The sequence below is a fragment of the Rhinolophus ferrumequinum genome, chromosome 10 (assembly GCF_004115265.2).
Source record: "Rhinolophus ferrumequinum isolate MPI-CBG mRhiFer1 chromosome 10, mRhiFer1_v1.p, whole genome shotgun sequence".
In the NCBI taxonomy this organism is placed as follows: domain Eukaryota; kingdom Metazoa; phylum Chordata; class Mammalia; order Chiroptera; family Rhinolophidae; genus Rhinolophus; species Rhinolophus ferrumequinum.
The window spans coordinates 32,349,007-32,374,046 of NC_046293.1; the positions used below are offsets into that span (position 1 = coordinate 32,349,007).

General features: G+C 34.8%; 1 protein-coding gene across 1 annotated transcript in view; it reads left to right on the top strand.

The window, feature by feature from the left end:
- Window positions 1-10,902, top strand: part of AEBP2 (AE binding protein 2) — a 51,608-nt gene extending 40,706 nt beyond the window's left edge. Inside the window, 5 exon segments of the mRNA XM_033116938.1 lie at window positions 4,552-4,608; window positions 4,610-4,620; window positions 6,276-6,294; window positions 6,296-6,390; window positions 8,761-10,902. Of these exon segments, the coding sequence (XP_032972829.1) occupies window positions 4,552-4,608; window positions 4,610-4,620; window positions 6,276-6,294; window positions 6,296-6,390; window positions 8,761-8,791 (213 nt within the window). The 3' untranslated portion in view covers window positions 8,792-10,902.
- The last annotated feature ends 14,138 nt before the right edge of the window (window positions 10,903-25,040 follow it).

Below are 25,040 nucleotides of genomic sequence, written 5' to 3' on the forward strand. Positions count from 1 at the left end.
ATTTGTAAAATTACAACTTTAGAGTCCTTTAGCTCACACCCTTACATGCTGCATGTTACTCACCCCCAAAACACACATCTAAAGTTTGTGTTCAACAGAAAATAAGATAATGAAAATAAGATCATGGCCATCAAATTAAAGATTCGTGAAGGAGGGACTTTTTATCTGTTTTGTTCCACTAATGTATCTCAAGTGTCTTTAATTGTCTCTGACACATAGTAAGCACTCAGTATGTTTGTTGAATGATTATGTTGCTCAACACAGAAAAAGAAAAGTATCATATTTGAAAAAGCAATACATAGTTTATTTTGGTTAACTAGTGTTACCGTGCTAAGACCCGCTGCCTGCCCCTTGAAAAAGTTAAAAATCGAGAGAGGTTGGTGGAAAGAAAGTAGGTTTATTCAGAATGCTGGCATTCTGGGAGGAAGGCAGACTCCTGTCCAAAGGCCATCTCCTCGTTCCTAGAACAGTCAGAGGTTTTATAGGTACACAACAGAACAAAAGAAAGGGGGAGTTGGTCAGGCAGGTCGAGGGCTGACATTGCTTTCTGGGGTCTGGTCTGTTTTAAGATAATGTTTTCTCCGTACTGGCCACTGTGGACTGGGCTTTATGCGTCACCAGTAAAAACTGCAAAATGGATTCTGGTGTTCCTGGGGGCCTGAGGATTAAGAAATTGATCTTTTTAGGTTAGGATTCTTTTGATTAAGTGGATTAGCAAGGTATGTAGCCTTAAGAAAGGAAACAAGAGTTCTTAAATCAATCAGTGAGGGGGGAAACAAAGAGAAAACAGCTGAATACCAGGGTAGATCAAACTGCAAACTAGCTAAGTCTAACTACGTTATTGATTCCCTGAGTTTTACCCTTACACTAGGAGTTACTAAAGAGTTCTTTCTTTCCATGCCCCTTGTCTTTTTTATTATCCAGTCATCTTTAAATTGGTGTAGTTTGGTGAAATAAGTTTGTACAGATAAAACTTAGACCAGACTCTTAGTTTTTGAATCCCTGGAAAAGATTAATTTCGGCTGCTAAAATATAAATAAATAAAGGCTTTAGTTTTTATATTTCAATTAAGATGCACAATAATTTCAATACAAAAGGTCTATATTGGTATCAGTATCTCTACTGGTTTAAATCTGTATTTTTTTCCATCTCCTGTAGTAAAGAGGCTTTCTTGCATTTTTACTTTTTCTTGTATATATACTTCCAATTCAAAGTTCCTTATTTGATTTTGATTCCGAAAATTAAGGCAAGAAGGTAAAAAATAAGATACAAAGGAAAGGAAACCTTTTCTGAAATTGGTATGAGTTTGGGTTTGAGAAAAGGTTGTACTATACTTACGGTCTTGTAAAGTACACTGGAAGTAGTTATCTGTAAAAGAATGGAAGGGTTGAAAGGAAAATTAGAGGGTTTGAAGACAAAGTTAAAATGGGTGCGCTGGGAATTTTGTTGGGATGCAGCAAGATCAAGAACTTGTTCAGCAGTGATACTTGGAAATCCTCCTTTGAAGTTTGGTAACAAAGGTTTATGATTTGGTGGGTCTGTAATTGTTTTTTTTTCCCAGAAGTCAGTAAGATGTGACCAGATCATGGCTAATTTGTTTATTCACTTAAATATTGAGTACCTATTTTGTGCCAAGTACTCATGATGCTGAAGTGAATAAACAGGCTAAAATAAAAAAAAAATAAACCATGTCTACAGTCTAGTGGAAGAGACATGATAAATAAGATAAATTAGTAAAATTGTAGGAACTTAAAGAACTGAGGATGTGAGCCATTCAGTTATTAGGGCGATGAGCATCTCAGCCAGAGGGAGAATCAAATACAAACTCCTGAAATGGGAATATGCCAAGTATTTTGAAAAACAGCAAGGAGGCCAGTAGCTACAGGAAACGAGTGAGGCAGAGAGTAGGAGTTAAGTCCGAGAAGTACTAGGGAGAACCTTATTGGACTAGGACCTTGACTTTTATTGTGTGTGAGTTATGAGAAGCCATTGAAGGAGTTTGATAACCATGATCTGATGTGAATTTTTAAATATTTTTTATTAAGGTATAATAAATATAAACTGCACCCATGTAAAGTGTACAGTTCTATGAGATTTGATAGTTCTACATACCAATGGAACCACCACTGCCGCCAGTTAAAATACAGAACATTCCCATCACTCAGAACTTGACTGACGTAGCTTTGTTGTTCATCTCTGCCTCCACTCAAGCCCTAGAGAGCTCACTGCTCTCTGTCCTCTTGTAAATGTTAATGTGTTCACTTTGGTTTCTGTGTTGTGAGAACAGATTGTAGGTTAGTGTGCGGGGAAGAGGGATCAGTCTTTTCAGTATCCCAGGTAGGAAAAGACTGGAATGGCTTAGTGGAGATGCCAAAGAGTTTAGAGTGGTTATCTTTTGATAGTAGTACTGACAAAGTTATGGATGGATCAGATGTCGGATTTGATAACAAAAGGAAAGGATGATTCCAATGTTTTGGTCTGGGCAACTGGCCATAAGGATGGAGTTTGCAATTTAAAAGAGACTGTGGTGGTGAGGAGATTGGAGGAGAGGGGAGTATACCTGTAATTTCGACACATTCCGTAGAGCCATCTAGTGCCTCTGTCACATAGGCTGATGGATGTAAGAGTTTGAGCTCAGAGGAGAGTGTAGCCACAGATTCACTGTGGAAGTTTCAGCGTATTAGTGGTATTTAAGGTATCAGACTGGATAAGATCACCTAGGAACTAAGTATAAGTAGAAAGAAGAAATTTAAGGACCGAGATTAGAGACTCAGCAATGTTTAATAATTTCAAGGACAATAAATCTGATGGAATAGTGGTAGCGATGATAAATAAGGTGATACTTAAAAAAATAACGAACTTTCACTAGACCACTCCTTGCGATGAATCCTTAGGTTCACTATTAGAGGAGTGGAGATGGTAAAAAAAAAAAAATTAATTAAAAATGAAAGAACTGAAAGTAGTGGTGATGTTATTAGGAGTCTGGAAGAAAATTTAAAAATTAACTCAGAGTCAAAATAGTGTAGGACAAATGAATATAAGTTTTCCGCTATAGAAAACATCTGAGAGGATTTAAGAACATGAAAAACACGAAGCCTATGTTTTGTTATAAGTTAAAAAAAAAAAAACAGGAATAAGAATGATTTGTACTCCCAAGTGACATTGGTGGGAGGCACAGAGAGGGTACCTTGACTGAGTAATGTAGAATGTAATCTGAAGAATGCTTTTTCCTGCGGAAAGTGAAAGGAAAAGACATCCATAATGGGGAATAGTCTTTGGGCACAATAGAAAGGAAAGGAGCTAGGTGAGCAAGTTTTCCGAAGTTCTATGACTTGGTTTTGATGGAAGCAGTATGTGTTAAACAGAATCATTTCTGTTAGTAGTCAGAATGTTCAGTACTAACTACAAGTTTAAGTTTTCTAGTTATCAAATTACCTTTCATAGGAAATAATTATACGGATAATGAAACAATTTGCAGAAAAATACATAATGTGAGTTTACTATGCTGTGTAGTTGCCTAATTTGTCTTAACTTCTTTAATTGAAACATTTTCTTTCGAGCCTCCTCCAGAAGAGGTCAGCAGATTCCTAGTTACCAGTCAATTGCCTTGCTGTGGTTGGTTGGTTTACATTGTTTTTATATCTTATTCTTTTTAGAGTTATTTTAGCATCCTCAGATCTGTCTTAGGGCTATTTAATTAAACTCATTTCCAAGTCTAGAATTAGGGTACTTAACTATAGGTTTTTAAATAATAGGCTTAGAAAGTATTTTATTTTTGTAAGTGCTATTATTACTTGATTATGGTATATTTTGAGTTTGACGTAACATTTTGTGTGGCTGTTTGGAACCTAAACTTGGTTAAAAATATTGAGGTTTAGATTATTAAAACACATACCAATTTGTACTATGGACGTCGTATGACTATTTGCTTTGTTTTTCATTTTATTTTAAACATTACCTTAATTTCAAAATCTGGTAATGAATGACAACTTAGTTGTTTATCTTAAATTCTGTAGACTTTTCGTTTAGGTTGATCCACCTTTAACTTAGGTGGATTCCTTAAAATTGAACCTAAACACTGATTGGCTAATGTTTCATTTAAAATAAACCAAACCAACCAATAAGCAAAAAACCCAAGCAAATAACAAATACCTTACTTGTGAGAGACTTTCTCTTCCTAGCAGTATTTTTTCTTTACTGTTTATTTGTTCTTTAAAAATATTCAGCCAATATGGATTCTTGGTTAGCATTCTAGCTAAACTATAGACTTTACAGTTGATAGTAAAATAAATAGCATTTTCAGTTCCTTAATAAAGATATTATTTTATATTTGGCTATAAGAACCTTCAATTTTTTTTTGTTTTGTGAAAATATATGATCAAAGATGAAATTGCTACAAAGCAGGCCAGAACAGAATGTTGTGGTGGTAATATCTGATCCAGGATATGAACACTTGAAAGTTCTTGATTAGAATCAAAAAGTGTTTTTAATGATACGTTAGAATAATGTGTTAACAAATCATTTTTATGATTTCTTTCATATTATTACTAGGTAATAGCTAAGAGAAAAGAAGATTCTGGAAAGATAAAACTTTTGCTTCATTGGATGGCCTGAAGACATGTAAGTATTTGGAATAGTATGTATAATGAATACTAATGTCTTACTTTTATTAAAATCTCATACTCAAAAATTAGGTGTTACTGGATTCAAATATAAAAGACTTAACAGAAATTAAACCATGAAACATTTTGAGGTTGTCAGGATTAAAGAGGTAGAAGCTCGTACAGTTCCTAGCTCAGGGTATAAGCTTTAAAACTAGCTCTTTATTGTTTTTAATAAAAGTTGTTATAGCAATTTTTAGTAAGATGTAATTATTTGTAGGATTTTTAATGACCTTCAAGTAGTAATGCATTCAGCCTTAGCTGTACCTTTGTTTGAATCATTTATTAAAAAATTCCTAAACATTTTCCAGGACACAATTAATGCTATTTTATAGGAAAAGCAGTTTACCAGTTTCCGACAGTATTATATTTTTCTTTGATTTTTACTACCCGTTTTAGACTACTTCTGGCCCAGATGAGATGCTCCTTAATTTGGATATCAATTTTAATTTTCTTTTATCCTTTTATTAAAATTTTTTCGTTACAAAAGTAATAAAGATATATCATAGAAATTTTGGATAAAAATTTATTCAATAGATTTGGGAGTTTACAATGCTCATGAACATATTGAAATAAAGAAATGTAGTTTTTAAAACTCTTCGGACTGTTAAATTTCCATTAGTGTAGAACATATTTTCCAGCAGTTGCCCCTCTTCCCCTTCCAGGTTTAATGGAAATGCTTTGTAAAATATTTTGAAATGGCCATGTACAATTTATTTAATGAGATTTTTTTGCTGAACATTAAAGTTACCATTTTCTCTACTGTTAAAAAAAAGATACTAAAATCTTTTAATATGCAAACTATGCAAAATATGGTTTTTTGATGGGCGGCGTCCTCCCGAATGTTTGTACCAATTTCTAATCCCATCTTCTACAGGAGAGAGCTTATTTCTCTGACTTATTATCAACACTTTTTATCATTCTTACATTTTGCATTCTTTGGTTTTAAATAAGATCATTTTAGATCATTCATATCTTCGGTGAATTGATGGTTTGTGTCCTTTTTCAACCCCACCCCTTTTCCCTAACGAGTGTTCACCTATTTCATACTGATTTGTAAGAGCTGTTGTTATATTGAGGTTATAAACTTAATTTCTTTAAAAAATACATTCAAATGCCTATGTATTCTTAGTATTTTAGAAATTGGTCAATCCAAATAGTACAACGGTTTTTTTTAATTTCCTTGTAGAATAAATTTCTTTGATTTTAGAATTTTGGTTACATGTGCAATTTTTTTTTTTAAAGTGTAACTTGGGGTTTCACTTACTTCTTTAGAACTTGATGTTAGATTTCCATCAAGTCAGGCTCAAGTGTGAATTTCACTCAGCAAGCTAAAAGACAGGCAGAGTGTTCTAATATGTGTTTCTAAGTTTGATAGGGCTTGCCACCAAAAATTCCTAATGTACCCCCAGATTTGTGCCAGAAATTTCACCCGACCATTTACAGTTGAGACTCCTCGTCCCACTCTTTGGGTTGCTGAGTTCCCTCTGGCTCCTGAGTGGCTTGTGAGCCTGGGTAGCCCTATCAAACTAGCGGGAAAAGCTGGGTACTGTTATGGGAGGGGAAATTTAAAATTAATGTTATTTTATTTATCCACTTACTTTTAATTTATAGTCTGCCTGATGTGTGGGTGAAATGAAAGTGAACGACACCAGTTAAAAACTAAAGTAGTTCATTTATCAAAGCTACCCAAAGATACTGCCTTGCTTTTGGACCCAAACATATACAGGTACTTTAATTCTTGGTTTGATGTTCTATTTCTGAATTGTAATCTTAAATCTCCCTAAATTTTGGATATAAGGTTAGGACTTAAGTACTGAATTCAGGGCATATCTTGCTTTCTGGAGTTTTGTATATGGCAATTACATCACAAAGATTTATAATTACAGAATCCAGAAAGATAGCATCTTGGTCAAGTTTATGTGCCAGTTTAATTCCAGATTTATCTTAAGTAGCTTAATTGTAATATACATAGCATTTTGAAAATAAGAGCCTTTTGTTAAGTATGTAATTCTTTTGTAATACTTCTGTAGATCTGGGAGGAATGTATTGCATGTACCCTAATATCATAAAGGAGTGAATTTTTAAAACTTAGATTCTTCCCCAAACTTTCAAAAGAGCAGTTTATATATTATTGTGTTTATTTTAAGAGGTAGCTCATAGTGTTCACATTTCTAATAACTTTCTGATCTGACCTTTGTTTTAGTGTGCTGTGCTTATGGAGGTATAGGGGGGGAAGGAGAAGAGACCAACATTTCTGACTATGTGCTGAGTCACTTGCTAGGTGCTTTACATATACTTCATCCTCACAGCAGCCCTGTGAAGTAGGTGTTACTATCTCTGTTTACAGATTGGAAAACTGAGACGAGAGGTTAAATAGTTTGCCCAAGGTTACACAGATAGTATGTGACTGAACTTGATACTTGCCTCTGTCCAAATGACATACACTAGGGTGATTTAAAAAGTGGTTAAGTGCTTAAAAGGCACTATTATGGACAAACTTTCTATATTTTAAAAGACAGTTGAATATGTATTTTACCAATAGGAATAGGTTGGATAACTATAAGATGACATAATAATTCATAATCCCAAATGTGAATTTTATCTATCATAAAGAAACTATGTCCTATATCAAAATTTGAAGCACTTAAACATTTGACATTTCTGTTCATTCCATGACTACTTTTTGGAATGTTATATACACTGTAATAGTAACTCTATAATTTGAGACATCATCTGAGAATGAAATTTTAACATAATGGTTCTTGCCATGTGGAAACACAGAGACTCGAGATTTCCCTACTCCAAAATATTTTTTTTTTAATGTGTCTTTTGAGAAAGTGCTAAGCACAATAAAGCTTTCTTTTTTTGTAGTGTGAGCTAAGTTATCAAGAAATAACTAGCAAAGAGAACAGTGAAATATAACCTTAAAGGAGAAGATCGAGGGAAGTCCACTACCAAAATTATGGAAAAGTTGTGAATTAAAAAATAATTGAATATTCTTTACTTACTGTTACCTAATTTAGGGTGTATTTCTGCTTACTCTTTGAAGGGAGTAGTTTAAAATTAGCATTCTGAAAGAATGATATTTTGGGAGAGCCACACTGCTATTACAACTGGTTGTAAACAGGTCTGATTTAGTCAGAGTTGACAAAGGGGCATGATGAATCTTATAAATTATAAGATCAAGACTAACTTCAGTGTTTCTTGCCCTGAATTCTACCTCCCCCTCTCTAAGGGTCTTCCTTTTTCACAGAACCAGCTTATTTTTTCTGTTCTTGTGCTGTATATGAAGCAATTTAGGTATTTTAGTGAAAGTAACTTAACAAAAATCATTCAAGCCTAGAACTGATGTCCAAAAGTGCATAGCAATTGTACTGCATGTTTTCAAGTATAATTTTACAATATTTACTTGATTTCATTCTTGGGTGATAAAGATGTTCTTAAGACATGTAGATGCTTCTGTGGAGTTAATTTTTCTTTAACTGTACCTGTCTTTCCCCTCAATCTTAACATTTAACTTTGAGTCTAAACTTTTGTACTTCTACTATTCCAGAAATAAGAATGTAGTTTACCCTAAAGTGGTACAGAGTAATAGAACCGCCTACATTTGCTGTGGTGTAACATCTTACCAGTGTTTTGGATTTTGATTGGGAACACTTGTGAAATTAAGTAAAAGGGGAGAAAAACAATTCTAACTTACTTTAGGAGAAATAGTTTGAGGTTTATGCACATCTCAAAATGAAAGCATGGCAAGCCTTCCAAAAATACATTAACTTAAAAAGAAGACTGAAAGAACATTTATTTGAGATTTAAACATCTGTTTTAAAGTATTAGTTAAAATGCATGTGTTACACATGAGATTCTTTTTAGAAATACTTTAGCAGGCTACATAAAAATAATTTATTAAAAGCTGTATTTGTAACTAAATTTACATCTATTATGTGCGAATGTTTTGGAAATAATTTTTAATGGTGATCAATGATCATGATCACATTGCCTATATCTTATAAATATTTTTAATGTCTCTTTTGTAGTACTTTAAGATGTGTTTTTGATTCATTTGAATAAAAGAATATTCATTTTTCTTTCTTTCTAGAACAATGCCGCAGAAGAGGTTGAAGAGGTAAAAAATAAATAAATACATAAAAAGCAAACAAGCGGGGACACCTGCAGTCTTAGTCACTGACAATGGGTTTAGTAAAAGTTGCACATTAGAGTCAACCCCCTTCCTTTTTTTTAATCCAATATTTAGAATAATATTTATGATTAGTGTAAACATTCTGTGAATGAAGTAGGCTCTTCTGTGGAATATATTAATATATTACTGTATATCCACATTTTCATGGAATGGTACTGTGGGAGACTGAGCAAACACTCTTCTGGCAACTTAGTGGAACAGCTTCTTAAAGGCTTTGCATGCTTGCTGCTTTAAGCTGCTTTTTTTTTTCCCCTTTAGTGATTACAGTAGTTTTATATTGGAAGAAAAACAATTACAACATGTGCCCTTACAAATACCAAAAGCACTGTAAGGATATTTATCTTAACAGTGTCTATTGATTTGAAGTCATATTAGGAAATATTTAGACAATGAAAATTATCAAGAGATAATTTTTACCTTTCAATTATGATAAATAGATGTGATTGGTTGCCATTTGTGTTCTTTTGCAGAACTCTGATAAGAAAAGTGTTCAATTTGTATTTAAGCAAACAGTGAACGACATTTGCAATCAACTAAAAATTCGTCTTTCGAATTAGGGCTGAAAATATCTGTTAAAGAGTGTTGCCGTATGTCTGGTGGCTCCCTTTTCAGGACTAGGGTTTTCTCATGGAGTACAGTATGTTAATATTTACCTATATAACTAATCTGTTAACGGTTTTTGAAAAACCTATATTTCAAATATTTGAATAATAGTATTTTCATTTTAACCTACATAGGCCTCTAATTTTTTTTTTGAGGAAAGCATTTGGTTTTTTTAGTTTTTTCTTAATGCAAGAAAAATTGTATTCTTTTTTTAAAGTATCTTCAAACTGAATCCTTTATGCACCAAAGTTGGTTTTGAAAAGGAAAGCAAAATCACTTTTCTTGCTTCGTTAAGCAAGAAGCCATATAGATTTTTTTTTTAACTTACAGAAATGGAAATATGTGTAACTTGTTAGTATTGTATCAAACAAATGTTGCATAGAGATAATAGAACATTGCTTGTAAATAATTCAGCAGATTTGTAATATATTTTTATATTATGAAATGTACTGTAGATGTTTTTCTAGAGGCATGAAAGTTAAATGTATATATTATGGGTAGAAATAATATTGAAGGATATTGTAATTCACTAGTGCTGCCAGAGGAATTGTTATAATAAAGCACCTTCTTTAACAATAAATGTCTTTTGCAGACTTAAGGGACTATGTACTACTGTTAATATCTTTAAGAACAAAACACATTGAACATCCTTCCAGAAAGTCTTTGAGGGAGGACCTATACCCATAATAGAGTTATGGCACTCATTTCTGACAGTGACCGTGAAATCATTTATTTCCTTACTGTTGGAAGGACGTATTGTAAAGTATGTGGTTATATGCAGTCAAACTGCAGAAAATACTCCTGATTGAGGAGTTTTCACTTTACTACAGTGATATAAAAACCAGCAATTTTTACACTAAATTTTTTAAATAAAGAATAGACAAAAATAGAGAACTAAGCCTTTGGTTTCAAAATGGGAAAGGTTCCATGCTACATAAATCATTTCTCATTTACTTTTAAAAAAATTTTAAAATAATAAAAATTATGGGAAACTTTATTCGTTATCAGTGGGGTAAAGAGCTATATACATGAAATGAGTCATATAAAATTAATTGAAGTGCAAATAAAAGCACGGCTACTATAAGACATTCTGGAATGGTTGTTTAATAAGGGTTATCCATATGATCTGTAGCAAATGTGATTTTATTTTTAAAATGAAAAAAGTGTGTTTTCTTACCTTTGTTGTTTTTTTGCTTAAGCACTTCATCAATTGCTTTATTCTGTATCTACGAAGTAATCTGCAATCTTCTTTGTTCTTTTTAAATTTTGATTTGTTATAAAATTGCCAAATAGAAGTGTTTTGGATATATAGTTTGTAACTGTATTTTTTATTTTATTGCCTCATGTTCTTGTAAGTCATTCTTAATTGACCGATGATTGTAGACGCCTAAGTATTTTTTCTAATAAAACAAAAGCAAATCACATTTAGCTTCAAAATTGTAACAATTCAATTAAATTTTAAAATGACATCTGAAATAAACATCTAATATTTTCTTTAGGTGCACAGCAAATTAATTAGTTTTTTCATTGTGTAGAAATATTTAGACATTAAAACCAAATTTCGTGGTTCTTGATTAGCCTCTGAGTACTCATAATCACTCATGATACTTTGCTGCTTATCTGACTTTGGTCCGATACTGTTAATAGGCCAAAAAGAATATAGAATTAAAGTGGAAGAGTTTTATAACTTGTATGTATACATATAAAAACATGCGGTTATGGTTGGCAAATAAGTGTGAACATTTTAATTTATAATGTCCATTAAGTGATGTCTACTCATCTATATTGTTCCTTCTAACCCCCTATATATGACATTTATGATATGGCACCTGAAGTATAATTAGTCTCTTACTCAAAATCCGTTGTCTAGTTCAGCAGCGGTCAGACCGCAGCCCACAGGCATACCCATTCATTTTTGTGTTGTCTGTGACTGCTTTCTCCCTGTAGTAGCAGAGTTGAGTAGTAAGACTTTTGGGCTTACAAACCTGAAATATTTAGTCCTCTGACCTATTAAGGAAAAATTTGCCAAACCCTGGTAGAGTTGATAAAATTTTTGTAAAATAAACTAGACCACACAAGTTACATTTTAGTATGATAGTGTTAATCTTGGTAATAAGCCAGTACATTAAATTTCAGTGAAAGCTGTTTAATATACTTTCAATTTTGCCATACTAGGTTCCTACAACAAATGGTGGAGTGTTTTGTTTTTGTTTGTTTGTTTTTTAACTTTTACATTGGATTTCTTAGTAGTTCTTAATATTTCACCATTGGTGTTTTTGTGTTTTGTTTTACTAAATAGGACTAAATAAGATTTTGTAAATCAGATCATGTTTAAACCACAAGCCACATCTTGGTCTATCTAAAAGAATCTTGGAAGTAGAAAATATTGTAAAAATTTATTTAAAGTTGTTTATTTTTTTAATAAACTTACTTTGTTCATATATATAAATCTTCCCTAAAGTGGACACACATTACTTCTGAATTTCAGATGAAAGGAAATTAAGATGGAGAGTAATTAACTCTCACTGCGTATTTTAAGATTTGTTCTCATTGAAAGCAATGATAATCATGTTGATAAACTTTGACTGTAAAACTTTTTTCCTTTCACACTTTAATAAAATGTTTTAAATATTTAAGTACTCTTAAAAGTATAGAATTTGCAACAGTTATTTAAATCATCGTTTATTGTTTGCTATTTGAATTCTTTTTAAATATATGGTTAACAGAAGTGTTAGATATTTGAATAAAATACAATAATAGCAAAATATGGTTGAAGTCTTTAAAACAGTTTGTGGGGGACTTTCTATATAGTCAACAACTGTTTTTTTTAAGTGTTTAATACTTTTGCAAAGTTTTCTAAAGGCAAGCATTCTTTTAGGTAAATTCTCAATATGAAAAACTGATATATTTATCTATATAACAAGGCCTAGGGTTGTAGACCTACAAAGAGATGCTAATATATATAGTTTTATAGAAAGGAAATAATGTCATTTGAATTTTTTTGTTTTGTTTTAAAGAAGTACATTTTTGGGGATTTCAATGAAAAATATTTTTCTAGTCTAAAATACGTAAAAATAATTTCTTAAAAGGATAAAAATTTTTTACATATATAAGAAATTTTATATGTGTATATATATATATATAATTTAAGTCTTAAAGAATCTGTGACTTGGTAGATGTTTGCAGTTCTAACACTACAGCTTTAATATAAATTAGGTCTGCAGTGTTTGTTTTTTTTGTCATGTCTGATGGTCATGAACCTCAGTAGTCTTTAAAATATAATGAAATGCTGTATTATTTTTAATTTTTAAAAATTAAAAAAAATGTTGACATAGTCCAATTTATTTCCTGAATCAGGTTTGCATGGTATATAACACATGGTTCTATTACTTTGAAAATTAAAAAGGACTTACTTATAAGTGGTTACAGCAGGAATTGCAATCCATACATTTTCCTAGGTCAGTATTCTTTTCCTACCAAACTTCACGGCGTGAAAGAGGAAATCAACATACATTGTAATACTACTATAAATTTTTTTTAGTGTCTTCTGCCATTGCCTGTTCTTAGCATGATACATGGCACAAATTATAGTATTATAATTGAGAACTTGTTATGGTGAGATATTTTGGAGCGTAATAGCCATACAAAACACTAGTAGAGTTGAGATAACCGGACTTAAACCACACTGATAATATTAAATTAGGTAACTTTTCGTATGAACCTATGTTTAAGTTTGTCTAAACAGTCTCAGTGTCTCAGTGTAAAGGATGATCTTATATTTTTATGTACTTAGTTTTAATGTAACCATTTTTGGTTTACTTAATTTTGTTGAAAGTGTTCTTAATTTTGTTTTTGGATGAGCACCATTTTTAAATAATACCTTGGTTATATTTATGATATGAGCAACATATTTTGAAGTAGCAGCACTCTTTTGAAGATATTACCCAGTATTTGAATATTCGAATGCATTGTTTCCCCAAGCACTTTTTTCCTCCTTCAATATTTCTATGCTTCTGGTAAAGAAAAACTTTACAAATCTTACAAATTTATGAAATCATCAAGGATTTGTATGTTTCTATTAAAATTATTTCAGAAATTCATCTATATTTGGATGCTTAATAGGTCTTTCATAAAATTATTACATGCTTGGGGCTTTTTCCTTTTAGAAAAGCATAAAGTTTTGGGGGGACAGTGTGTAGCTAGGGAATAATAATAGATTGTAAAATGTAAGCATTTACTTTTGATAGCTGAGCCTAATGCAAGTAGTTTAGTATAAACATCATTGAGCGTTGCAGAAGAGTGGATTAGAAGATTCGCAGTTTATGTCTTTGAATTTCACAAATTAGGAGAGTTTAGTAGGTTATCTTTTTATTATTAACATATCTTTTAGATTTTTATTAAAATAAAGCTAACGTGCAATATTATATTAGTTTCAGGTATACACCATAGTTAATTCAACATTTATAGATCTAAAGAAATGATCACCGTGAAGTCCAGCAATCTATACTATCAAAATATTATTGACTATTTTCCCCGTGCTCTAAGTTACATGCCAGTGACTGACTTGTTTTATACCTCGAAATTGAAACCTTATTTCCCTTCACCTTCCCCCCTTTTTAATTTTTAAATAAATTAACATTCAGTGTCATTTCATATTAACTTCAGATGTACAGCATAGTGATTAGACATTTATATAATTTAAGAATTGATCCCCCAACTATGTAGTACCCACCTGGCACTATACAGTTATTACCATGTTATTAACTATATTCCCTATGCTTTGCTTCACATCCCCATGACTGTGTTGTACCTCGTAACGCCTTCACCTTTTTCACCATGTACCCCACCCATCTTTCACCCCAACAAATCTAGTACCTGACACCATACATAGTCATTACAATATTATTGACTATATTCCTTGTGCCATACCCTACATCCCCAAGACTATTTTGTAACAACCAATTTGTACTTCTTAATTCCTTCCCCTTTTCTATCCATTCCCAACTCACCTCTCATCTGGCAACCATCAACATGTTCTCTGTATCTATGAGTTTGTTTCTGTATTTTTTTATTTTGTTCCTTAGATTCCACATATAACCAAAATCACATTGCATGTCTTTCACTGTCTGATATACTTCACTCAGCACAATACCCTTTATCTCCATTGATGCCGCCGCAGATGGCGAGAACCCATTCCATGGCTGAGCAATATTCCTTTGTGTGTGTGTGTGTGTGTGTGGTGGTTGCATTTTTTATTTTTAACTTTTATTTATTTTAAGTGTTTTTCCAGGACCCATCAACTTGAAGTCAAGTAGTTTTCAGTCTAGTTGGTGGAGGGCACAGCTCAGACTGGCCCATGTGGGGGATCGAATCGGCAACCCTGGTGTTAGTGAGCACTGCACTCTAACCAACTGAGCTAACCGGCCGCCCCTGGGATTGTTGCATTCTTACTGGGCATTAAAAATAAAAAATAATGTATTTTAATTTACAGCTATGCTTGGAAGAGGATAGCAGTCATTAAAAGGGTATTTTCTAGTGATTTCTTCTGTACCTGGGCCCTCTAATGTATGCTTCATTGCAGTTATTGTAGTCTTATTTCTGACTGGCTTTTTTTGTTTTCCATCTCAATTTTTATGACTCTTACCTTCGTTGAAGTTCTCCCTGAGAACATCGAACATCCTATGATCAGTGTTTGGAACTCTACATCTGGCAGTTGCTTGTTTTTATTTATTTATTTTTTTTTCTGGAGCTTTATTCTGTTCTTCTATTTGGGATATGTTTCTTGGTCTCTCCATTTTGGCTGTCTTCCTGTGTTTGTTTCTATGTAGGGCTGCTATGTCTGCTGGTCTTAGGAGAGTGGCCTTATGTGGTAGGTGTCCTGTGGGACCCAGTAATGCAGTCTCCCCCTGGTCAACAGAGCCAGGTGCTCCAGGTGTGTCTCTTGTTGGTTGTGTGTGGCCTTTTGTAGTTGAGACTTGATTGCTTTTTGCATGTCAGTAAGAGGGATTGACCCTTCCACTGATTGATTTTGATGACTGGCTGTGACTACAGTGGAGGAGCTGTTGTGTAGGGGCTGACCCTTGAAAACAGGGTTCCCTCTAGTGGGACTCTGGTGCCTACCCAGCCTGCCCCTTGGGTGTGTTGTCCTTGGAGGTGGCAGGTCATGCTCCAGCCCAGTCTGAAGCTGGCCACTGGGCCTGCCAACCCTGGGGCCTCCTAGAAGGGAACCTCCTGCAGGCCAAGTTCGGCCACAGTCTGTGCCCTGCTTAGGGCTACCTGTCAAGAGCCACAAAGCCATCCAGAGATGGCTGCTGTCCACACTGTGATTAGAGATGCCTTGGGAGGCCAAGCTGTGAAATAAGGCTTGCTGTCACTAGTGCCCAGCTTAGGGCTGCTCAGCCAGAGATGTGGGACACGCCAAAGCCAGATGCTGATTATTTGGGTTTTGTGAAGCTTTGAGAGATTTTAGGAAAGCCCACAGCGTGAGCCAAGGCAGGCCTTTCATACAGGAGAAGCCACTGGAAGCAGCTTGGGTGTGCCCGAAAGTTGGGTGGGGTGTGGTCTTAAGGAATCACTATGGTGGGACAGATGAAAGGTGATAGCTAGTTTGATGGAGACTCATGACATCTGCTTGCGTCTGCACGCAGGGAGGGGGAGGGCTTGACAAAGATGGCTTCTTCCAGCTCCTCTGTCCAGGAGAAGCTGTCCCTCCTGTCCTCACCCTGAGGCTAGACAATTCAGTTCCTCCCGTGTGTCCCTGGTGCCTGTTTGCTGACCCAGCGCTGGAGCTCAGAGAGAGTCCGTCATTGAATAAGTCTGTGCTCAGTCCTTTTAAGAGTTGTGCCTGGGAGTGCAGCCGCCCTCCGACTCACTTAGCCACAGTCTCTGCTGGTTTTCACAACTAGAAATTATGGGTACTTCTCTCCCTGGCACTGAAACCCTGGGCTGGGGAGGAGCTGGGGCCCCTCAGGGGCGACCACTACAGCTGAGATGATCCCTCCCAAATTTTAATGGTCACACGCAGGTGTGTGATTTGCCTTCCTGTGTTTCTGCCCCTCCTGTCAGTCTTGAGGTACCTTCCGTATGTCCGTAGTTGTAGGGCTTCAGTTCATCTACTTCAGGCTATTCCCAGTGTTGATTTTTCTGTAGTTCAGATGTAATTGATGTGGTCCTGAGAGGAGGTGAGTACAGTGTTTACTTCGCCATTTTGACTGAAATCTCACATCTTTTTAATGATACTTTTAAAAGATGGCAGTAAATGTTATTCTTGGTAGGAGAGCTTATTTAAGTTTCTCTGTACTCCTCCCTATATGATCTCCCCTAAATCACCCAACATAGCTAATTGCGTTTTAAAATGTAATTCAGAGTAGTCAGCATTTCTTTGAAAGTTTGTCTTAAACATCAGTAGTGTTAGAATACTACAACTAAGAAAAGAAAGTTTCCAGAAAAGGAATTAACATGTATTCTTGAGATCACGTTGGGGCAACTCTTGGAAGAAATGTGTTTACATATTGAAAAGTCTTACTAGCCAATAATAAAAATTTAAAAAATAGTATTTTAAAAATATTAAAATTGTAATGCTGAAATGAAGAAATTAAAATAGACTAGGAACTAGGAATGAAAGTGAAAGTCATTACTGTCAACTGGCCACACTTTCCTGGTTTCCAAATTAATATTTTGTTGACTCGTTCTAAAACTCTTGTGTTTATTTAAATTGTTATAAGTCCAGTTCTTGGATTTGGCTTTTACTCAAGACATTCATATAGCTCTTTCTTAACTTTTTTTATGGCCAACAGAGATGTACCATAGTCACTTAACCATTCCTTATTGGTTGATACTGAGATTGTTTACATATTTTCTGTCATATAATTAATACAATAGCTTCCTTGGAAATAAACTTGGAGAGATGTTTCTATACTGTAATTTCTTGGAAGGGACTGTAGCTGACCTAAAAGAGTTTGTGAGTTGCGTCTATTGTGAGTTTTGGTATTGCCAAAATGTTTTCGTAAAAAGGTGGTACCAACGTAAACTCCCATTGACTGGACGTGAATGCTCTTCCCTGCATTTCACCAATACTTAAATTTACATTTTAGTCAATGTAAAGTGGAAAAGTGGGTTAAGAATAGGACTCCCCTGGGTTTAATTCTCAGTTTAGCTGAAAACTGACTATGATTTTAGGAGACTTAACTTAAATTTATAGTGCCTATTTTTTCATTTGTAAAATGCCATGTTGTTATCACCCTGTAGGATTTGTTAAGAGATTTCAATGAGATTTATAGTCATTGTTTTGAATGAGCATGGCTTGAAGAGTATAATCTTTACATCAATCCCTTCAAATGCACTGTGGATGCGGTCTTGTCATTGGAGGAAATGCGCAATTTACTTAGTTTTTCTGATTATTCTTGGGTAATAAAAAGTTCTCCAATCATGTATCATCACAAAAACAATCTCATTTTAACATCTGATTCATTTCGGTATCTTATAATCTATTTGAATTGTACAATTAGAAGACTTTTGACAGATGCACAGTAACCATGAAATCACCAACACAATCAAGATATAGAACTTTTCCGTCTCCTTCCATGATTTTCCTCCTACTTGTTTCCAGTACATCCTTCCCTCCAGCCCCAGGCAACCACTGATCTCTCAGTGTAGACTGGTTTGCATTTTCTAAATTTTATGTAAATGGACCACAGTGTGTACTCTTTTGTGTCTGTCTTTTGCATAATGATTTTGAGGTGGATCAGTAAACGCCGTAAATAAATATTTACATTTTCTGCTTATATCTAATGATACTGAACATTTTTTTCTGTATCTTTTGGCTATGTTTTAAGTAGGTTTGAGGACACTGAGTTATCTGAACTCTGACTTCAGGTTATTTAAGATTTATTAAAGACTTTTGGTTTTGCAAAAGACTTCTGGTTTTGGAATGTGATTGGGCAGCATTAAAGATATTACTTAAAGCATTTTTAAAACATTACGTTTAATTACAGTTTCATAATTTACATCATTTTTTAAGGTAGTATGGCTTAGAATGGAAGTTTTTAGGTATACTGGAGATGTTAGAACAAATATTTCTGGCAAAGAATTTGTTGTACCAGGAATGTTGTGAAGTTAGCTGTTAGCCTAAAAATTAATAAAACACTAATAGAAAGCAAAATCTTAGAGCATCTGCAAAGTGCAAGGCATTGCTCTAGATTCTGGGGATTCAACAGTGAACAAAGTAAACATTGTTGATCTTATGGAACTTAAAAAGTGTGTGGATGGGAGATGACAGGCAGTATGCAAATGAGTAAACTATTGTGGGTCTTGTGGTGTGAATGCTGTGAAGAAAAAATGGGGGAAGGAATAGGGAGAGAATTTGTGATGCAATTTAAGTAGGGTAGTTGGTAAGGCCTTACTGATCAAGTGACCTTTGGGCAAAGCCCTGAAGCAGCTGAGTGAGAAGTCATGTAAGTTACCTGAAGGAAGAGCATTCCTGGCAGAGAGGACAAGGATAAAAACCCTTGAGGCAAGATCATTTATTCAAATATGTATTGGGTTCTTACACTTTCCCACCATGACCCCAGGTATTGGTGATACTCCATTGAACAAAGCATTTTTTAAAATCCTAGCTTCTCGGAGCTTGCATTTTATCATGCTTGGTGTGTCATCGGGCTGGGGGGGTTGATGTGATAGGACTTTACCTTTAAGGAGATGGGAAGCCATTGGAGGGTTTTTTGAGCAGAGAAAAGTTAGGATCTGAATTACGTTTTTAAAGGATCATTTTGATGACTGAAGAATTGACTGTAAGTGAGCAAAGGCAGAGACAGGAAGAGCAGTTAAAAGGCAATTATTAAACAGTGGCTGGAACCAGAATGGATGGTGGTAAAGAGTTGGAACTTGGGTATTTGAAGGTAGGTTGCTGAGAGTTTGGATGTGGTATGAGAGAGTCAAGAACAACCCCAGGTTTTTTGTCGTAACCTAATAGTAATAGTGTAGAACTGCCATCCCAATAGTGATGGGAGAGGCTGCAATGTGGAGAAGGTTTGGGAGGGGTGAATTAAGCTTTGAATGGTTTATGTTTAGGATGTTTATTAGACAGCCAAGTGGAAGTGTTATGAGTCAGGAAGGAACTTATAGTGGAAATGATTTAAAGTAGAAGCCTGCGAATACAATTTGCATACTTTGAAATCTAGGTTAAGTTGTTATACATTGTCATAAAGATGAGTTTGTCATTTCACCTTCAGTGAATTGTTCATAAACTTCCTCTTGAGTCTGGGCTTGAACAAAAGCAGAACCCTGGGTACCTTTTTAACAAGCAGCAGTAATTCAATCTAAGACGTAGTAGACACATTTTTTGATAGGTTTACCAAGTGCCAAGTGGTGGTAAAGAATGATCAGTGCTTTGAGTTACTTGTTATCAAATATTTAGGAACAGAAAGTAACTGTTTATTCTTTATATCTTGTGTATCGAACACCACTTTAGATCTTTTTTGCAATAATGTGAGATAAGAGGGCTTGAACATGAATCACTTGGAGTAATAATACCGTGTTTCCCCGAAAATAAGACCTTGCCGGACAATCAGCTCCAATGGGTCTTTTGTAGCAAAAATTAATATAAGACCCGGTATTATACATTATATTATACCTGGTCTTACTTATGTAAGACCCGGTCTTATTTTACTATAAATAAGTAAAATAATATTTTACTTATTTTACTATAAGACCGGGTCTTAATTTTTGTTCCAAAAGACGCATTAGAGCTGATTGTCCGGCTAGGTCTTATTTTCGGGGAAACATGGTAGGAATATTTAACATTTATCAAACACTAAGTGCCAGTTTCTGTTCTGAGTGCCTCAGATACATTAGCTCATTTAATCCTCATAATAACCTTAAAGCTGGTGTTCCATTTTCTGATGGAGTAAACAGCTGCAGAGAGATTAAGTGATGTTTCCAAGATCACATAGGTAGTATCTGGACAAAGCTCTTGGATAGTTCGTGAATGATATTCCGTAGGAAGTGACTTTTCAAACCTGACGCAGAAGGACAAGGTGAATGACAGAAGAAATAGCATATGCAGAAAAGACAAGTTTAGAACAATTGTCTAAATATTTAGTACCCAGCATGTACTTGGTACTTTGAATAAAAATGATAAGGTGTTCCATTCATACTTTCCAGATTTGGGAGTAGGGAGATTATAGTGACATTAACATAATTTCTGTACAGTGTGAAGTACCATGTTGGAAACACACCTGGAGTATTGTAGAAGCACAGAACATTGGGCCAGCCTAGAGCATCCAGGCAGGCTCCCTTCAGAAGACAATTTAGTTACCTGTTAAAGATTGCATGGGACTTAGTGCTGGAAGGGAAGATGGTGTAGTTCAAGCCAGAGGGATCTCCACAAGCTGTATTGTGGAATAACGTGGTATCTAGGTAAAGCAGAAGGCCGAGAGTGGTGGGAGGTAAGTCTGAAGAAGTCGGGAGGGTGCTCTGCTGAGGGCCTTACTTCCATGCGCCACAGTTTGGTCGTCATGTGAAAGACGACGGGGAATGATTTAAGGTTTCAGGAAGGGAACTGATGGTCAGATTTGTTTTGGTCACTGTGCCTAGTAGATGAGAAGCGGGGCCTGGTGGAGTGGTGATGGGAACACAGTCCAGGGTGCTGCTCTGCCTTGCTCTCCAGAGGGGAAATAAAAAAAGGAATAAGTCATAATTTTGGAAGAAGTTTAAATTTTACTGATAGTTTTCCAAGATTTGAAAATGCTAGAATGCATTACTGGGGAAATTAATATATTTTCTTATAGTTCTTAATCAAATATATTATCTATTAAATAAATTCTCACTTGCTTTCCAGTGTGAAGTAGCTAAGACAAGTATCCTTTTTAGTGCTGTGTTGCTCTGATTGTACCATTATATCTTTTAAAATCGGATGTAAAAAAGTACTGGAGTAATGCAGAGTACAATATACATGAGCCATTTTTACTTTGTGAGAGGTAAAACATCAAAAGTGCCTTTAAAGCGCTTAAAAATGAACTTGCCTTAATGAAATGTGATATTCAAACGGGCAGGTAAGTCCTGCCTAGATTTATTTCCATATAGTGAAAAATAGCCTCATTAACATGGAACTGAGCCAAATATTATTTGTGTTTTTTTCTCCAGCATTATGCCTTCTTTTGTGACATTGTGCAAATCACTTAGGAAGTTAGTAACATACGGCATATTTCCTGAAATAGAGACCAATACATAATGTGTGTCCCCGAAAATAAGATCTCGCAGGACAATCAGCTCTAATGCATCTTTTGGAGCAAAAATTAATGTAAAACCCAGCCTTATTTTAATATAAGACCTGGTCTTATATAATATATAACATAATATCTAATATAAGACTGGGTCTTAACATTAATTTTTGCTTTAAAAGACACATTAGAGCTGATGGTCCGGCTAGGTCTTATTTTCAGGGAAACACGGTAGTATAGAGAGGTTAGTTGATATTTATAGATTAAAAGGAAATTTGAACATAAGACAGTCTAAGCAGATTTAGTAAATACCAAATAATTGAAATTTTATCTTTGCCAGAAAAATAAGCGGGGGGAGGAAAATACAGAAGTGAATCATAATGATTAACAAATATGTATGCAGTAGGCGTTTTCTGTGGCTGGGAATGTGGGCTGGCAGGTCTGCCTTCCATGCCATCTGATGAAGACTGGAGGTTGAAGTACTTTTAGAAGGCACTTTCTAGGGTCATTTCATCCACCCCTTGGAGAAGATACTAAACTGGTTTGGTCTCTTTTTTTAACCCCCTTTTGTTTCAGAAGGTTTCATACTATTATAAAGTATGAAGCAAGGTAATATTTTTTAAAAATAATGATTATAAGATAGGAAAAAAATTTAAGATACAGCTAGGATGATGTCCACAAAATGCATATTCTGAAATTTTATAAATTTACTCGAGAGCCATAAACTTGTTAGATCTATGCTAGTGGAAAGAGGAAGTTGCAAGATTAATAGTGTTTGTAACTCGGCCATTAAGCGTTTAGAATTAACAGGATAGAGGACTAGGTGAATTTGCAACGCTTTACATTTAATCCTTACAGTTAACATGAAATATGGATTTCACTATTTTTGTTTTACAGATGAGTTACTCAGGTAACTTTCCCAAGACTATACAGCCAGCAAGTTGCCGAGCCTGGAGTTTGAACCGTTTCTGCCTGATTCTAAACCCAGAGATCTTACTACTGTGCCTTTTTGATAAGTGGTTAATTATTTGAATGTACTTTGCCCACTGTGTTAAAAGAATAAGCATCTCTGAAAGAAAGCATCTTAAATTAGTATCAAGGATATCTTAACCAAGTTTTAGTCATCTTTCTCCTTGTCTGCATCCAAGCTGTTTCCACTTATTAATGCAACTCTGCTTAGTGATTGAAATTACTTTTAATTTATGACAAACAGCAAGGTAAATATGGTACAAAACCATTGGAAGTATACTTTCTTCACTTACTCCTTCTCTAATGCTCTTCCTTTCTTTATGCAGATCTGAGTTTCTGACCTATATCATTTCCTTTTCTCTGAACTTTTCTTAGTATTTCCTTACTGGCAATAAATGCCCTCAATTTTTATTTGTCTGTGAAAGTGATTCTCCTTCACTGCTGAAGGACGATTTCACAGAATTCTAGGTTGGTGTTTTGTTTTTTTCTTTAAACACTTTAAATATTTCACTTCACTTTCTCTGATTGAATGGTTTCTGAGATATCTACTGTTATTTTTATCTTTGCTCTATAAATAAGGTATTTTTTCCCCTCTGGCATTTTTCAAGATTTTTTCTTTATCTTTGATTTTCTGCAGGTTGAACATGATATGCATAGGTGTAGATTTTTTGGGCATTTATCTTTCTTTTTGTTCTCTGAGCTTTCTATATCTGTGGTTTGCTATCTGAGATTAATTTTGGGGAATTCTGTCTTTATTGCTTCAAATGTTTCTTCTGTTCCTTCTTCTGGTACTCCTATTTACATGTGTTAAACCTTTGTAGTCACACAGTTCTTGGATATTCTGTTCTTTTTTTTTTTTTAGTCTGTTTTTCTCTTTGCTTTTTAGTTTTGGAAGTTTCTATTGATATATTCCCAAGTTCACAGATGCTTTCCTCAACCGTGTCCAGTCTACTAATGAGGCCATCAAAGTCATTCTTCATTATTTCTGTGACAGTTTTTGATTTCTAGCACTTCTTTTTGATTCTTTTAATTTCTATCTCTCTGCTTACATTACCCATCTGCTCTTGAATGTTGTCTACTTTTTCCATGAGCCTATTAATACTTAGCATATTGATATTAACTGTTTTAAATCCCGGGCTTGATAATTCCACGTGCCTGCCGTATCTGAGTTTGATTCTCATCCTTGCTATGTCTCTTTAAAATGTGATTTTTGCATTTTAATATCCGTGTAGTAAATATTTGTTGAAAATGGGATATGATGTACCTGGTAAAAAGAACTGTGGTAATTTTTTTCAACATGCCTTTAGTGATAAGGCAATGAGGTGTGAAGGAGGGAGGAGCAGCTTTCTATAGTCCCAGGATTAGGTGAGCCTGTGCCCCTGGGCGGTGACCTTCTCGAGTGCCTCTCCGGCTTTTCCTTACTTTGGTGGGGCAGGATGGCTAGAGAAGGCTGTAGTTGGGTATTTCCCTTGTTCCATCTGAAGGACTTCTCCTCGGTGAGGTAGATTCTGATAAAACTCCAGTGGGTTAGTCTCTGGTGAAATAGTTTCCTTGGAGTGCAGGCCTTGTTAAAAATTGCAGAATGCTTTGCGTGACTTTCAAAATGGCTACTTTCTCCTGATCCTGCCAAAAGCAGACGACTTTTCTGTGTCTACGCTATGAGAATCTGGTAGGACTCCTGGAGATAAAACTCACAAAAGTGGAGGTGGGGCTTGGAGTAGGTCCCCTTGGAATTTTTTTAACTCTCAAACTTGTCCATACTGAGTCTCCAGCAATTCACCAGTTACAGCTTTTCTACCTCAATACTGGTTCCCATGGAGGTTTCTGCTCCAGTAAGTGTGATTCTTTGTATCCACCTCTTTGTGTCTCTAGTTTTGGGGGCTGTGGTTTGCCCTGTGACCTCAGTTCTCTGATGGATCTAAGAAAAGTTGTTAATTTACAATTGAGCTTTCTACTTGTTACAGAGTGATGTTGTCCAAACTCTACATTCCAGACCAGAAACAGAAGTTCAAACCATTAGAAATAAATAGTGAGCTGCTATCAATTCATCCCATTGCTCTGCCTGCAATACTGTAAATGAGAGTTATGCATTTATAAGGAATCAGGGATGTATTTACAGACTGTATGTTATGTAATTTATATCTTAACATGAAGCATTCTCAGACAAAATTAAAGTATAGTATTTCTGTTTTTATGATTTTTAAGTTCTGGTCTTCCTCTACGTCACCCTATTCAAAGGAAAAGGAAGAATCAAATGGGCAAAAAGGAGGGATCAAATGAAGATTGAGAAAATGTATTAACTCATTATTTATTGACTTCCTACTATGTGCAGCATTCTCGGGATACAGGAATGAGTAAAACAAAAGATGCTGTACTCATGGAACTTAC